The sequence below is a fragment of the Physella acuta genome, unplaced genomic scaffold (genome assembly GCF_028476545.2).
Source record: "Physella acuta isolate Inbredline_101_S28 unplaced genomic scaffold, ASM2847654v3 ptg000091l, whole genome shotgun sequence".
Classification (NCBI taxonomy): domain Eukaryota; kingdom Metazoa; phylum Mollusca; class Gastropoda; family Physidae; genus Physella; species Physella acuta.
The window spans coordinates 329,132-343,989 of NW_026731611.1; the positions used below are offsets into that span (position 1 = coordinate 329,132).

The 14,858-nt window shown below is 33.4% G+C and overlaps 2 protein-coding genes across 2 annotated transcripts; one reads left to right on the top strand and one right to left on the bottom strand.

The window, feature by feature from the left end:
• The first annotated feature begins 217 nt into the window (after window positions 1-217).
• On the top strand, window positions 218-14,707 carry LOC131928562 (methyltransferase-like protein 17, mitochondrial). The gene is made up of 15 exons (XM_059284633.1): window positions 218-368; window positions 8,568-8,766; window positions 8,871-9,002; window positions 9,231-9,345; window positions 9,768-9,849; window positions 10,109-10,182; window positions 10,280-10,371; window positions 10,455-10,528; window positions 10,820-10,927; window positions 11,219-11,287; window positions 11,413-11,460; window positions 13,585-13,680; window positions 13,945-14,011; window positions 14,118-14,235; window positions 14,492-14,707. Exons 1-15 carry the CDS (start codon window positions 234-236, stop codon window positions 14,655-14,657), a joined length of 1,575 nt encoding a protein of 524 aa, XP_059140616.1. The 5' UTR covers window positions 218-233; the 3' UTR covers window positions 14,658-14,707.
• Window positions 1,550-3,209, bottom strand: LOC131928571 (uncharacterized). Its single transcript, XM_059284644.1, has 3 exons — window positions 2,984-3,209; window positions 2,691-2,796; window positions 1,550-1,672 (listed from the first exon to the last, which is right to left on the bottom strand). Exons 1-3 carry the CDS (start codon window positions 3,157-3,159, stop codon window positions 1,649-1,651), a joined length of 306 nt encoding a protein of 101 aa, XP_059140627.1. The 5' UTR covers window positions 3,160-3,209; the 3' UTR covers window positions 1,550-1,648.
• Window positions 14,708-14,858: the final 151 nt, after the last annotated feature.

The following is a 14,858-nucleotide window of genomic DNA, read 5'->3' on the forward strand; positions in this document are numbered from 1 at the left end:
ATGTAATTTTCCTATTTAATAATTTAAAATGAAATAGTTATATAGTTAATGGTGTATAAAATATATATAGTTCTGGATAGACGATGATTGAATTTCGAAATATTTCTGATTTATTTAGATCTAGATGTAGAGATCAAGATAGTACTAAAAGGCCCAGTGTGCTGCAGTGGTTACCGGGCTGGAGTAGTCGATTATTTAATTACAAATATTTATAATAGCCTCCCTTTAGCAAAATGGCCGCCTCCTTGCGACGAACTTTGTATAATAATTCTTGTTGCCATCCTTCTTATTTTGTTCAACAAGGTTCTCAATGCATAACATACACTCGTTGTCTAAGGAGTGTATTAAACAGATGTTTCATATTAAGGGTATATAGATATACTAGATCTATATATTTATATTATTTAGTATAAGTATAAAAATAAATAAAAGTATAAAATAAAATAAATTTAGCGTGTATTTCGAAAATTGAAAAATTCGTTATTTTCTGGAGGAAAAGATACCGATCGACGCGTAATTTTTTACTGAAACTACTTTTTATACTCTGTGTGTGTCTAGCAAAAGTTTATTTAGCCTATTTCGATTTTAAAATTTTTGTGTTTATAAAAAATTTGGATTAACCTGCCACCATTATTTTTCCTCTTACATTAAAAAAAAAAGTGTCTCCGATATTGGTAGTACACAACTTGATGACGTCATACGCGTCAAATTATATTTTCGGACTTTTCGTCATTTTACTATAAATTGTTAATGTAGTATTTTATTATGAGTTAGACTTATCAAAATTATATTTACTATACACAGCTAGGCCTATTAATATTTGAATAAATTATTAGGCATAGGCCTACTGAAAACTTGAATTACCACCATGTAGTAGTAGCAAAATATTTTTTTTTTTATTATTAGATTTTAACATTTGTGTAAGGCCCTACATGACCAACAATTTCATACCAATACCATTATCTAAAATAGTGAAAATGTTATAATATAGTTTATATAGGCCCTCTACAAAGGTATTCAGCTGCTTCTTATAGTTAGGCCTATAGATTATCAATATTATTAACCTTGCTTGAACACATTATAGTAAGTTATAAAAATTCATCAGTTAAGCTAGTGATACTAATTAATGGAACCATTATCTCTCACTATGATTATTTATTCATTCTAAATATTTAATATGTAATTTGGTGTCTAATAAATATATTTATTTATTGACTGCTTACTTCCAATAACTGTTGTTGCACTGTGAATTGCGCAAGTCTAGAGAAAAAACTTCAGCATAAGCTTATTTTATCAGAACATGTATATGAAGGCTTACTCATTGCAAGTTGTTTTTTTCTAGACATGTATAGTATTCATGTGGTAAGTGCAAACATGGTGTTACTCTGACAGATCCACCAGTATAATTTCTTATACAAGACCTGGTTTCAAATTAAAACAAAAGATAAAAATAAAAAGAACCAAAATGGTTTGCTTTCCAAAAAATATTTATTTATTAGATTTAGACGCAATCATATAAATTTCAATTATCAATGAAAAGAACAAAGTAATAATGGGTTTAAGTTTAAGGTGTGAGTACAACAAAGTGATTTATATAACATGTTTTAGTTGATGCAAATTAAAAAATGATCAGGTTGAATGAAAGTCATCAGTCCAGGAAAGATACAAAAATCTGCAAAGAAAAAAAAAAGTTATTTGATTTGTTTACACTATACTGTGTATCAAATTAGAATACCATAAGTAAAATATAAAAAAAAAAGATTAAAAACATAATACCATGTCATTACATACCAACCTTTATTTTTTAACAAAAAATTTAGTGCACTTTTGAAAAAATAGAAATTATATACATATTGTAAAGACATAAATATTGCAATCATTGCATGTAACTGTAAACATAAAAATATATAACAAAGGAACAAAGCAAATTTAAAATGAAACATTAATTATTTTTTAAAGCTCAAATTTTTAATAATCATGCTGTCCAAGGATTAACAGCAGATTAGGATGTAAAGCAGAGATACTACTAATCTAGTCAGCTATTAGTGATTCAGCAGGTAGGCAAAAGTCCTCAGCTTCATCCTCATCCGGTGCCCAGTAGCATACAGTGTAGACAACAGACTTGTTCTTTTTAGCTAGTACTCTGTTAATAATCCTCACATAATAGCGATGCACTTTCTGATCATCTAGCTCCCACTTGTCAGTCAGCTGGACACCAACCAGGTCTTTACCACCCACAATTCTTGACAAAGAGGGTTTCAGCTTCTGTCAACACCACGAAATAGGGGATGGTTTACTGAGACATTCGATCCAGACAACACATCATAGATGGAATTTTCAGTATCTCTGCGTTCCATAGCTTCCAACTTTTTCTTCATCTGCTTTATTCGAGATTGAATGTCTGTGTCTATTTTGTGCTGTAACTGGTTTGTGTCGATGACCCTGTCAAACTCCTCAATCAGTTTGAGATTCTCTGCATGAACAATGTCATTCTTTACTGAGATCTTGACCCTTTCTCCTCTTAAAGCATCATCTATCTCCTTCAATACTCTGTCATTGTCAGCAAATCCATCTCCCATTTAACACTATCAATCTTGGTTCTCAATTCTCTTGCTGAAGATGTCCAGTTGTTCTTTGAAACCTAACCTGCAATTTAGCATATTTTATGTTTGAAATCATCAATAACTTACCCTTTCATGCTGTTTCTGCACCAGCCAATACCTGCTTTGACATCTGTTTTTTTTTCTTTTATGTAAAATACTTCCTCTTCCAACACTGGATCTGTGTCTGCTTTCTCTGCAATGATTTAGTATCTTTTCTTAGTTTACTTATTGTAGAAAAATATGAATTATAAAGGAAGTTCTGTGCAACTGTATTTTATAGCTGTAAGTTGATGAATCAAGTCATGACTTAGTATACTAAAATAAACAATTAGTGTTAGAAAAAAGTCTGTTACATTAGTAGTCTATTACAAATTACTTACTTAATCCTCATCACTCCCTGTGGACTATAGGGCAGCAACAAATCCCTGCCATTCCACTCTGTCCTGGGCGAGCCACTTGTGTTCATGCCAAGTCTTGCCAGCAGCTTGCACTTCTTCTTCCATCTCTCTCCTCCATGTTCCCAGTGGTCTTCCCCTCTTTCGTTTTCCAGTGCCATGTTGGGGGAGTCATCTTTTGCTCATGCGTAGGACATGGCCCAGCCATCTCCATCTCCTCGTTCGAACTTCTGAAAATGCATTTGGAAAATTTAGATATAGATATCTAAGCATAAGGTTTTTTAAAATAAATAGACTAGGCCTACTAGGTTTATTTCACACACAAAAAAAACCATTTGTTTTTAAAATTGTGAGTCTAGTAAAAAGTTACTATTGTTTAGAGTTTAGAGTAGAGGTAAGTTAGAACTAGATCTAGATTTAATTACTTAACACTAAATAGGTAGATCTATAATTAAAAGTAGTCTATAATTAATAATTAGGTAAATAATTATGATCACTTAAAGTACTGTCACTTATCAGAAAGACTAACCGTGATTCCGATGGCTGAATGATTTCTCACTCAGATTTCTATCAAAGCGCTGCAAGACCAGACTGAAAAAAAAAAGTAGATTAGAGTTGATTAGAGATTCTAGAATCTAGAGTCTATATCTAGAAAATTAGATTAATTTTTTAATAGAGATCTAGATCTTCTAAAATAATTTAGATTAGGCTTATACTTAATTGTACTATAGAATATGTATAGAATAAAGAATCTACATCATCTAGAATCTAGATCTAGAAATCTAGAGATTCTAGGTTTCATGATAAATTGATCTAGATCTAGTGATAGTGATCTAGCCTCTCCTAGTGATCTAGTCTAGAGTCTAGCTTGACGATCATCTGGATCTAATCTAGAATCTAATTCTAAGAATCTAGACTAGACTCTAGATCTAGATTAGAATGATAGAATCTCTAGTCGTAGATCTAGATCTGGATTTAGATTTCTAGATCTCTAGATCTAGATCTAGATTCTAGACTAGAGTCTAGATAATCTAGAATCTAGATCTAGAAATTCTAGGTCTAGTCTAGCTAAATCTAGATCTACCTAATGACACTATTAAACCTTATTACTTTTTTTCGTAAAATAGTTTTTTTTAATAATGCTATTTTTAAAAAACTTATTAAATATACAATATTTTTGAAATCTTTTTAAAATAATGGCGGCTACAAAGCTATCGATTCAGACTTTGCAGGTACATTTAAACGACTTGTTGGTGGGAAATTAGCCGTTTTCAGACTTAATTTAAAGAAAATTTGCAAAACTCTGTCGAACTACCAAAATTTTAAAAAGAACTGGAATCTAATTCAAATAGAAAAAAAATGATGAAATTACCTCTATTTTTGACAGCAATATTCCGAAGAAAGAAAAACTAAATTAATAAATATCGTCCGCCAAAAAATTTTCCAATATGTCAAGTAAACCCGAAAGGCAGAGAGCGTCAACGAAATGCCGGTTGGAACAAGCCGTTAGTCTATTTTTAGACTCACGCGCGGCGGTGGCGGAAGCCTGGGACAAAAAGCGAAAAGGGAAGTCAGCGCCATTTCCAAAATGGTTGCCCTTAGAAATTACGATGCCGTAATACACGCTAATAAATTTATAAAAATCGTTTTACTTAAAATCGCCCGCGACTTGTAATGTGAAAAACAGGTGAACTCCCTAAATTTTAATAATTATTTCATATTTTGAGGAGGATTTATGTTTTTTAAAATACAAAAATGTTTCCTTGTTTCATAATTTATAAACCTGTTTTTAAACAATTGAATTAAAACTTTTCCGTAATAAATGAAGACTAGCGATGTTTCCAACAGATGCAACCATGCTCATTTACTATAGCAGCCATCTTGTTTAAGTTTTATTTTTATAAGCTTATAGTGGGAGATTCAGGGGGAAGCCACTCTATTTTACAAATGGTTGCTGTTCATATTTATATAGCAAATCTTGCTCTCAGACACTGCTGTTTAAAGTTAATTTCTGGCCTATATTGATATATTTAGCCATTGATTTAGATTTATTATTCATTTATCTATAAGATTTGACACAAACATATGACAATATACTTCTATTAAAGCCTTGACGATGAGGTAACGTTTTCGTACATTAATAGCCGCGCGTGATTTTACGTACCCAAAACGATAGATTACCTATAAAATTTACATAAAAATTTAGTTTCATTTTAATAATTTAGCTTCTAATAATGAATGAATGAAAAACACTAATTCTTCTTAATCTTAGTATTAACCTAACCCTGAACTAAACTTAATGCCTGAATTATGTTCCAAGCGTGTACAAAATTATTTGTACTGATTTTCTCTCATCATAATGACAATGAATTTGAGGTATAGGGCTTATAATTATTTATTAATATTATATGTCGGTATGTTGCAAATTCGAGGTCATCAGGCACTAATGGATCAAACACTGCCAAACAGTAATAAAAAAAAAATTAGTCCGGGTCATTTGTACTATTTTTACTGAAACGTGTGTTTCACAAACTAAACATATGGACATGCAAGGAGATGTAGACTCACTTGTAAAATTAATGAAAACTATAGTTTAGTAGCTCAGGCATAGAGTTACATAACTCTGCTGCACCTGCTCACTGTCTAACTCTTATGAATGGGTATTTTGAAGCCTTGCACTTGCTGCCATGGTTCTACTACACTACAGTAACACACTACATATGAAAGGACTTCATACCTGGCGATATTCAGGATAGTGGTCCACCACCCCATATCTTGTTGTCAACTGTTTTTTTATGTTCTCCTAAGATTTTACAATGCTATTTCAAAGCTAAATTTGTTATATTGTACCCAGCAGCATGATCACATAATTCCAGCTTTGCTCTCTCTCCATATGCCAAGGTCAATGAAACAGGTGAACTCTACTTCACCTACCGCTTGTACCATAATATTCTAAAGTGTACTAAAGTGTGATAGATTTGGGCTAGTTTATTTTTTCACATGTTTTTGCGAATATCCAAGCTTTAGTCGCATAGGTTATACTGAAAGAGTCACCTAATACAAACTCTAAATGTGTATACATTCTTTTGCTCAAGCCCCATTAGCGCACACACACATATATATTTATATAGACCTATATATATGTGTATATATAGGCCTATAGGTTATATATATCTATAATATAAGCGGGCTGTGTCTGTCCGTCCATCATCGCTATAGATTTTGGAACCATAAAAGTAAACTATGCACCATGCAGTGCTTTTGAGTGCACCACAGTGTCTTATTATAAGTATTAGAGTAGGGTTTGTTTATATAACGACATAGAGCTATTTTATAATTTCCACTGTTTGTACAATTTTGCATAACGTAAAGAGAATATTAAATACATGCACATTGCTAAAACATATTAAAAGGATCATTGTCAAATATCGTTTTCGTTAATATTCCTAGAGAAAGTGGATACATTTTAATAACATAATAGCTGTAGGTTAGAAAAATCTAATTAAACTGTTTAGTAATTTTGCCAAGGGAGGTATTTTAAAAATAAATTGAACTCACGCTAAAAATGTGAATGCAAAATCTGCAAGACGGAATAATTGTTGGAATAATATAATTAGCAAAATGTGAATGCAAATTATGCAGACGTGTAAGAGTACATTATTGTTGGAATATTATAATTAGCATTGATTGATAAAAGGCTATTTTTTATTTATTTTATTCACTGAATGTAATGTTTACTACTTATAATTTTTAATCAACTATTAAGCACTATTATAGACGCGTCATCACGTTCATTCGGTGCGCAATGGTTTTAGTTATGAAACTCTATTGTAAATTTTTAAAATTTAAAGTACTGGGAAAAAATGCGTGAATGGATAAAGTGAAATATTGTAGGTAAAACACGGATATTTTAAATATTGCCTATTATTTATACTGTTTACTAATTATTATTCTATCTTTCGGTTTGCGAACAAGCTAGGGGTTTTATAGTAGAGGCGTAGCGAGGGGGGGGGGGGGCATATGTCCCCGGGTGCCAACCTTAGGGGGCGCCAAAGTGGGTTGGAAAAAATTTGCGAGGGGGGGGGGGTGGTGGAAATCGAAAGTTTTAGGGCGGGGGAGGGGGGGACAGGGGTGCAAATCAAAAGTTTGAGGGGGGTGCAAATCACCGGAAAGGGCGCGATTTGGCGCTACGGGCTAGACTGTGAGCAATATGCCTTTATGATTGCATTTAAATTGTGTTTATGTTATGAGTGTTGTGTTTGTTTTTTCGTTTGTGTTTTTTTTTTTTTTTTTGCGTTCGTTTGTGTTGTGTTTAGTTTTGTCCTGTTCCCAAGCTGGTACATTTAAAAAAGATTTACCGTGGCGGAGCACGGGATGCAGCTAGTATGTATATATACAGAGGCCGGGGGGGGTGCGTACCGCACCGGATGACACCATTTAGGGGGGTGACACCAAGGCAAAAATAGTAAAATATATAGAGAAAAATGATAATTCCTCTTAATTAAGTGATTAATTCGAGTGTTAAATAGTCTTTTAAGAGCAAATTTGGCAAATCCCGACAAGTTTGAGGAGGGGGTGCAAATTGAAAGTTTGTCCTCGGGCGCCGGGAAGGGTCGCTATGCCTCTGAGTCGCTACCATTAAGTGCCGCACCGGGTGACACCCGACCTCGCTACGCCACTGAGTCCACATACAACCATGGGCCTTTAAAGAAATGTGGGTTTTTTTGTTGGGGGGGGGGGGGGACGACAAATGTCATGTGAATGAAACTCCAATTCTAACTATCTAGAATCTAAAGATATTTGTTTTGATGTAAGAAACTCGTAACAATTCCAGCAGATCAAAAAATGTTCGAAAGGAGAAGACAACACCACCAAAGAAAAGAAGATTTAAAGATTTTAACAATTGTATTGTCCATACTGGTCGGAAACAATCTGCTCTAACACAAATCGTGTGAAGCGACTGTCAACAAGACGAGAGTACATGCAAATCGAACGTTTGAGGGGGGGGTGCAAATTGAAAGTTTGACGGGGGGGTGCAAATCGAAAACTGAAAGTTTATCCCTGGGAAGAGTCGCTACGCCTCTGAGGGGGTGACACCCGACCTCGCTATGCCACTGTATATATAGACCCTATAAGTTATATATATATGTGAAAAATTAATCAAGGTTTTCTTTATAATGTACTAATTTTCCACAATATTATACACACATTGTTTGCTGTTCATTTAGTGCGTAATTCTTTTTTTTTTTGAGATAATGTTTTATTTAAAAATTACCTGTCTATACCCCGATTAAACTGGAGTTGCCATCCCCCTTAGTGTCATATACGAATATTTGAGAAAGTTTATGAGATGACTTTCCCACGTTGTTTTATAAAATTATGATAATAAATTGTCATTTTAACAAAGTGCTTACAAGCAAAGTACCTTCAAAAATAGTTTGTTACTTAATTTTAGTGTTAGACCTCCAATACCTGATGTAATATGAAAAGATGTCATAAAAGAAGTATCATTTTAAAAAGTATTGTTTTAGTCTCAGTCTATCTAAATCAAAACTGCTTGATTTTCTAGAATCAGTCTAATGGAACGTACATGAGCAATCTGATAACAAAAGATTCTAAAGTTGACAAATCAGTAGCAGAACACCTGGAACAGCAAAGTGTTGGCAAATCAGGCCATATTAACTATAGATCTCACCCAGGAGTCATAAACCGCAAAAAATCTAATTTACCATCAAGACTTGTCAAAGCTATAAAAATATTAATAGAAAGTGAGTAAACTTGTGTATACTAAGTGTTTTAAATTAATAATAGGATAGGTTGTAAAATAGTTAGCACATTGCTAGACAATAGTAGAGCATATTTACATTTTCAGAATATCCAGTAAAAGCACTTGCAGTGCAAACAGAGAAACTACTGAGGTATTTACAACACAGACGGATTCCCCCTAGTGATTCTGTTCTAACTGATAAAGCAAGGGAAATTGAGAGCAAAATACTTGAAAAAGGTGCAGTTCCTCAGTTTGTAGTTTTAATAATGACTGTATTTTTCAATTTTCTCATTAAATCTTTGCAAATCTTTGAATATCATTCTTAACATAAACATCTAATGTAAAGAAAGTGATATCTGTATTTAATTACCCTGTTTATTCTATTTAAAAATTAAATTTAACAATTTTCTTTTGAGCATTTTATTTTATACTGTTATATTAACTTATTCATGGGCAATGTTTTAGACGGCAACATATTTGAGGGGTTATCTGGCAGTTCTTTAAAAGAAGCTATAGAGGCCCACAAAAGAAAGATTTTTTTAAGATTAAAAAAAACTGTTTATCATTGGAAACCAATGCAGTAAGTCTAACATACTATTTAATCCGCTTTTTTTTTTTATAAATTGGTTCCTCTGTCAGTTATGTATGCCTGAGTGGAATATAGCAATCAAATTTTGACCAATTCTTTAAAATTTACTTGTTTCAGGCCTTGAATTGTGTGCATCTTTGATAATAATGCAGAATTCCATAGTTGTGATATAATTAAATGTTAAATTAATTTTATAATATTCATTCAAAGTTGCTATACAGTTACTATATAGAATTAATTTAGGGAAGCAACTAATGATCAGTGACTTGTCTCAAAGTTTGTTTTGATAAGGGATATCATTCATACATGGGAGTGATTTTAAAAAAAAAATGGTAGTCATGTTTAAGCATTTAGATTGTAATTAGCTTGCCACAAAATGTCAATATTAAATGTTTATATACATAATCTTACAGATATGATGCCTTTACATCATATGTATATTTGGTGTCTTCCATCACATTAGATTTTGCTGCTGCATCACAATGTTTTACTGAGGTAATTAAAATAAAATCTTTCTCATTAGTCACAATACCAAGTCAAACAAGATTTTTATTCGCTGATAGCATAAAAAGAAAACTGAATCATTGAGTCTTAAATAACAAATTTTTAACATAATTAACTGCAGAGATTTGTATGAAAAATTTTGGTTTCAGGCTTGATTGCCTTACCATCTCTAATTATTTCCCAATTGTCACAGTTTATTTGCAAAACTGATTACTTAGAAATACAAAGTTGTTAATTTTAAAAATTTCAGATAACAAAGCGAGATCCAGATTTCAAACCCTTATCTGTCTATCATCTTGGCTCTAAGGTTGGAGCAGGCATCTGGTAAGTTTTTAACTTATGTATTTGTACTCCTGGCAAATCCATTAATTTTTTAAATTAACTTATATTTTAACTAATTTTCTTGTCATTTAATTTAAAGGGCTGCAGACAAAGCATGGAGAACTATTGGAGAACATTACTGTATTGATTCATCTCCTCATATGAATACCATAGCTCAGTTGCTATTACAAGGTATTAACATTCAGCATTTCTTATTTTAAATTATTTATAAACTATTTAAATTGATAGTCATTTATATAAATATTTTTTTTTAGATGGTAACGAACAGTTACATGTCCAGAGTATTCCAGGTGTATATTTCAGGCAGTTTGAACCGAGTGCAAAAGAGGTTATTAAATTTTTTTTATCGCCCTAAAATACATTGATAGGAATTTCAAATTACAACTCTGAAATATCACTGCCTATGTATGACTAAATATGAGATGAGATGGGCTTTCCTTCTCTGGAAAGAAATGTAGATATTTTCTTTAAAAAAAGTTTTTTTTTAAAATAGATTTTATGTATATTATTAAAAGTATTTCTGTTGCACCATTCTAGTTAAAGAAGTTTTTGAAGATACATGTTTTTTTAAAATGTAATATAACTTTTTATATTGATGAAATTACACAAAATGTTTCAGCACAAACATCCCTTGGTTGTCAGCACAAACATTCTTATAGAACAGCCTTCACAACAGGAGAGACTTAAACTGGTTCAAGATTTATGGGAGAGAACACAGAACTATCTTGTTTGTCTTTTACTTTTTTCCATTTATGTAAAGCAAAAAGATATTAGTTCAACTTCACCATGACATGGTGAAGAGCTGTTTTTCATTAAATTTTGTTCTTATATCTGGTTGTTTGCTACCACTACAGGAATGCACAACAGAATCCATCTTTTTTTTTAAGTTATCATCTTGAACAGATAGTGGTTAATCTATTTTTATATTCAAATAAGCTAAAACTGCAATACAACACAGATTTTATATTTGGCAAAACAAAATAATCACATAAACACAATGCTAATTCTTTGTTCATAGATTCTGATTGAGTATGGCACAACCGCTGGCTTCACCTTGATAAATGAAGCCAGAGATTACCTGATATGGGTAAGCTTTACTAACCGCTTAGCTCACTATTTGGGTAAAAATATGCAAAACATCTTTTGTTGCTAGTAGTCACCTAGTGTTGAAGTTAAATATAACTTCTTAACAAACTACCTTTTTTTTTACAGCTGTCAGCAGACCAACCTGAAGATTTTGAAGGTCATGCTTTTGCACCAGTAAGTATTTGATACCTGACTGAGTTCTATGCTAAGCTTCTGAAATTTTTTATTCAAATAATTATTCTCTTAATATATGTATACTAGCGTCCCAGGATAGCCCGGGGCTAATAGCACCCTACTGGGACGTGATCGAATGAGCCTGATTCAGTTTAGTGAACGACTATAATACTACTTCTTATACATATTCTTAAGAACGAGCGTATGTGCCATGGCACTACTGGGATAGCCCAGGGCGCCAAATTGCAACCTGTCTGGCACCAGCAAACACTTCTGATTCAATTTAGTTAACGACTAAACGGCCCATCTTATCCATAGTCTATCGAACTGTTTTAAACTAATGTAGGCGCTATAGCGCTAACGGGATAACATAGGGCACCAAATTGCATCCTGCTGGGGAGCTGCCCCTGCGAAATTAAATTTTTTCCTGCAGAAACCTCCCCTGGAATATTCTCAACACTTCCCAAAGTTTCATGGCGATCAGATGAAAGGTGTAGCAATGCATAAAAGACAAATAAAATCTGACGAAATATATTAAGAGGGTTTCATCAATGCTCTACCTATCCTATATTCTTACATGCTTGACCTTGTTTCCTAAAACTGAGTTATTTAGATGTTAACAATGCCTGCGTTTGAATCATGTTTGTTGGGGCATGGGTTTACCTACACTACCGCCCAAAAAAGCCTGGGGCGCCAACGGACGCGCCTGATAATATTTAGTGAACGACTCTAAAACCCAATCTTATGCATAGTCTTTCACAATGTTAAAAATGGACATAGGCATAGTCGGGGGGGGGGGGGGGGGGGGGGGGGCAAATTGAACTCTGCAGGAGGGCCGGCACAATTGCCTGATTCAAGTTATTGAACGATTAATGCCCCATTTTATCCATAGTCTATCTCACTGTTTAAAATGAACGTAGGCACCATAGCACTCACGGGAAGACCGAGGCGCCACATCACACCCTGCAGGGTGCCACCCGTGCAAAATTAATTTTTTTTGGGGCAGTGATAGGGGCAATTTTTTAAAACAATTCATGATATTTCAAGTTTATTTTTAAACATATCAAACAATTGCAACCATATCATAGTAGGCCTACATCATTATTTTTTTTGTGTCAAGCCCAAGATGATGTAGTCAATTTTTTTTTCAAGTAAAAAACTCAAAATAACCATGTTACAATTACATATTTAAATACCAGGGCGTGTATGTGCTCACTTGGTCAGGTGTGTAGGTCTAACGGTTAGCGCGACATTGCATGTAAATAAATAAGTAATTTTTAGCATGTTTTGAGAGGTCTAATTTGTTGTGGACGTCCACAATGAGGGGAGAGGGGTGTGGTATTTCGTCAAAAGAGGACGCCTGTGGACGGGGGTCTAAAATTCCAAAATTTTGTGTGGATGTCATAAATGGATGACCCCTTACTTGTGTGAGGTTGAAGAAAGCCCAAACTCTGAGGGTGCAAGTTGAAGAAACCGCTGCTGTACCAAATGTGATAGTGGCAGTTCTACCAGTAGAAAGTTTGATTCTATATATAACTATAATGCTCCGTAATGAGCATATGGTATATATTCTTCCTGCGGGAATAACCTCTTCTTGTGTACGCCTGTTAGTATGGAATGGCCCAATGGAATATAAATAATACAGTTCTTTATTTACACATCAAATTGACTCCTACCATTTCTACTAACACTATCTAACTGCAATTAACACTTCACTTCTCCCTACACGCTCCCATGATCATCCCTAACTCTACATCTTTCCCCTAGAGCTACCTAATTGGTCATCTCCTTCAAATCTACTGGTCTACGCTATGCTCTGTTTTTGCTATCTTCTACTTGACCTCTATAACTAACTTTAGTCATCAGAACTTGGAATAATCTTGTCCTTGGAAAATATTTGTTGACAATTTCAAGTTTGCAATTTTTCTATTTAGCAGTTGGAACTTTGTTTGTTTTTTTAATTAATCGCAGAAAAAGGCACCACTATCCTGAAAATGGTCCTGGGGGAGTGGCTGCTACTGATTACCATACAATTTATTGCTTCAAGTTTAGTTTAGTTATTTAAAATTTAAGTTAAAAATAATGCCTCAGCTATAAAATGTTGTGATTCTATTTATTCAACAGTGTCCACATGACAGACCATGCCCTAAAAATGCTAGGCAGCAGCTGTGTCTAGCACAATGTACTCTGCATGATCAGCCATTGACCCCAATAAAACTGGTCAGTTTTGAGCAGGTTTTTGTGGCCCTTTTTAGCTTGAACTCCCAACATAGTTCCAATATAATTTTTTCTATATTGTAATTGAAAGATGTCCATGTCCCAAAGTTAACTAATGTAATTTGATGAGATCGTACTTGCTTGATAATGTAACTTGCTCAGTAATCAATTCTGACAAAATTGGTCTCAGGTTAATAATTTAATTAATTTTGTGCATTTGATCTTATTGATCCAAGTTTTTAAATATTTTAATTTTTTTTAATTTAGACTGAAAATCCCAAAAAAACTGCAAGATATTCATATCTGATTTTTAAGCGAGGACCAAGAGAGAAAGGTATGTTTAGGTTATGAGTGATAACAATGGAATTTAAAAATTATTCCTAGAATGTCAAGAACTCAAAATTGCCTACTTTTGAAAATTGCATTATTTACTATTGAAGCTACAACATGGCCAAGAGTAATACAAGAGAGTAAAGCATCAAAACACACACATCTCCACCTGTGTCTTCCATGTGGGGACTTGCAACATGTTGTTGTGACTCGAGGGAAATTTGAAAAGTAGGCAGCTTTATAACATTTATTAAAAATCTGGCACATTTGATCAACTGCTAAAACCCACCCATCTGAGATAAATTATTTCCACAAATCAATGAAACTTTTTTCCTATATAGGCTAGTAGAAGTAGAACATTTTAATCAAACAATTTTAAAACAACCAAACTGGCCAGGGATATTTTTTGCAGCCAACGTTACCATCATACCAGTAGGAGTTCATTACATATGCTTTTTGGCCTAAACTTAAATTTTTTCCCCAGGCATCTCTACAGTTGTAGTCGAAATGTTGATCAAGGTGATTTATTACCAGTTAGCCTATCCAACGAACCCCTCAAGCCTTCCGACAAAAATGAGAACATAGAAGAAATTAGCAATGATGAGATAGATGAAGCAAATAGCAATGATACCAGTAAGGTTATTACCTAACATGTGATATTCCTTTTGAATTATTTAAAAATAAATGTACCATGCTCCAAAAAAAAATTATGTACTTATTTTTGAGGTTTGAAAAAAAAGTCTGTTCTCTTGTGCCTTTGTGTTGAATTCAAAAGATTAAGTTTGTCAATGCCATATACTTTTACAGATAATCCCCCAAACATTGCACTTTTTAGAAAAACCACGATTTCA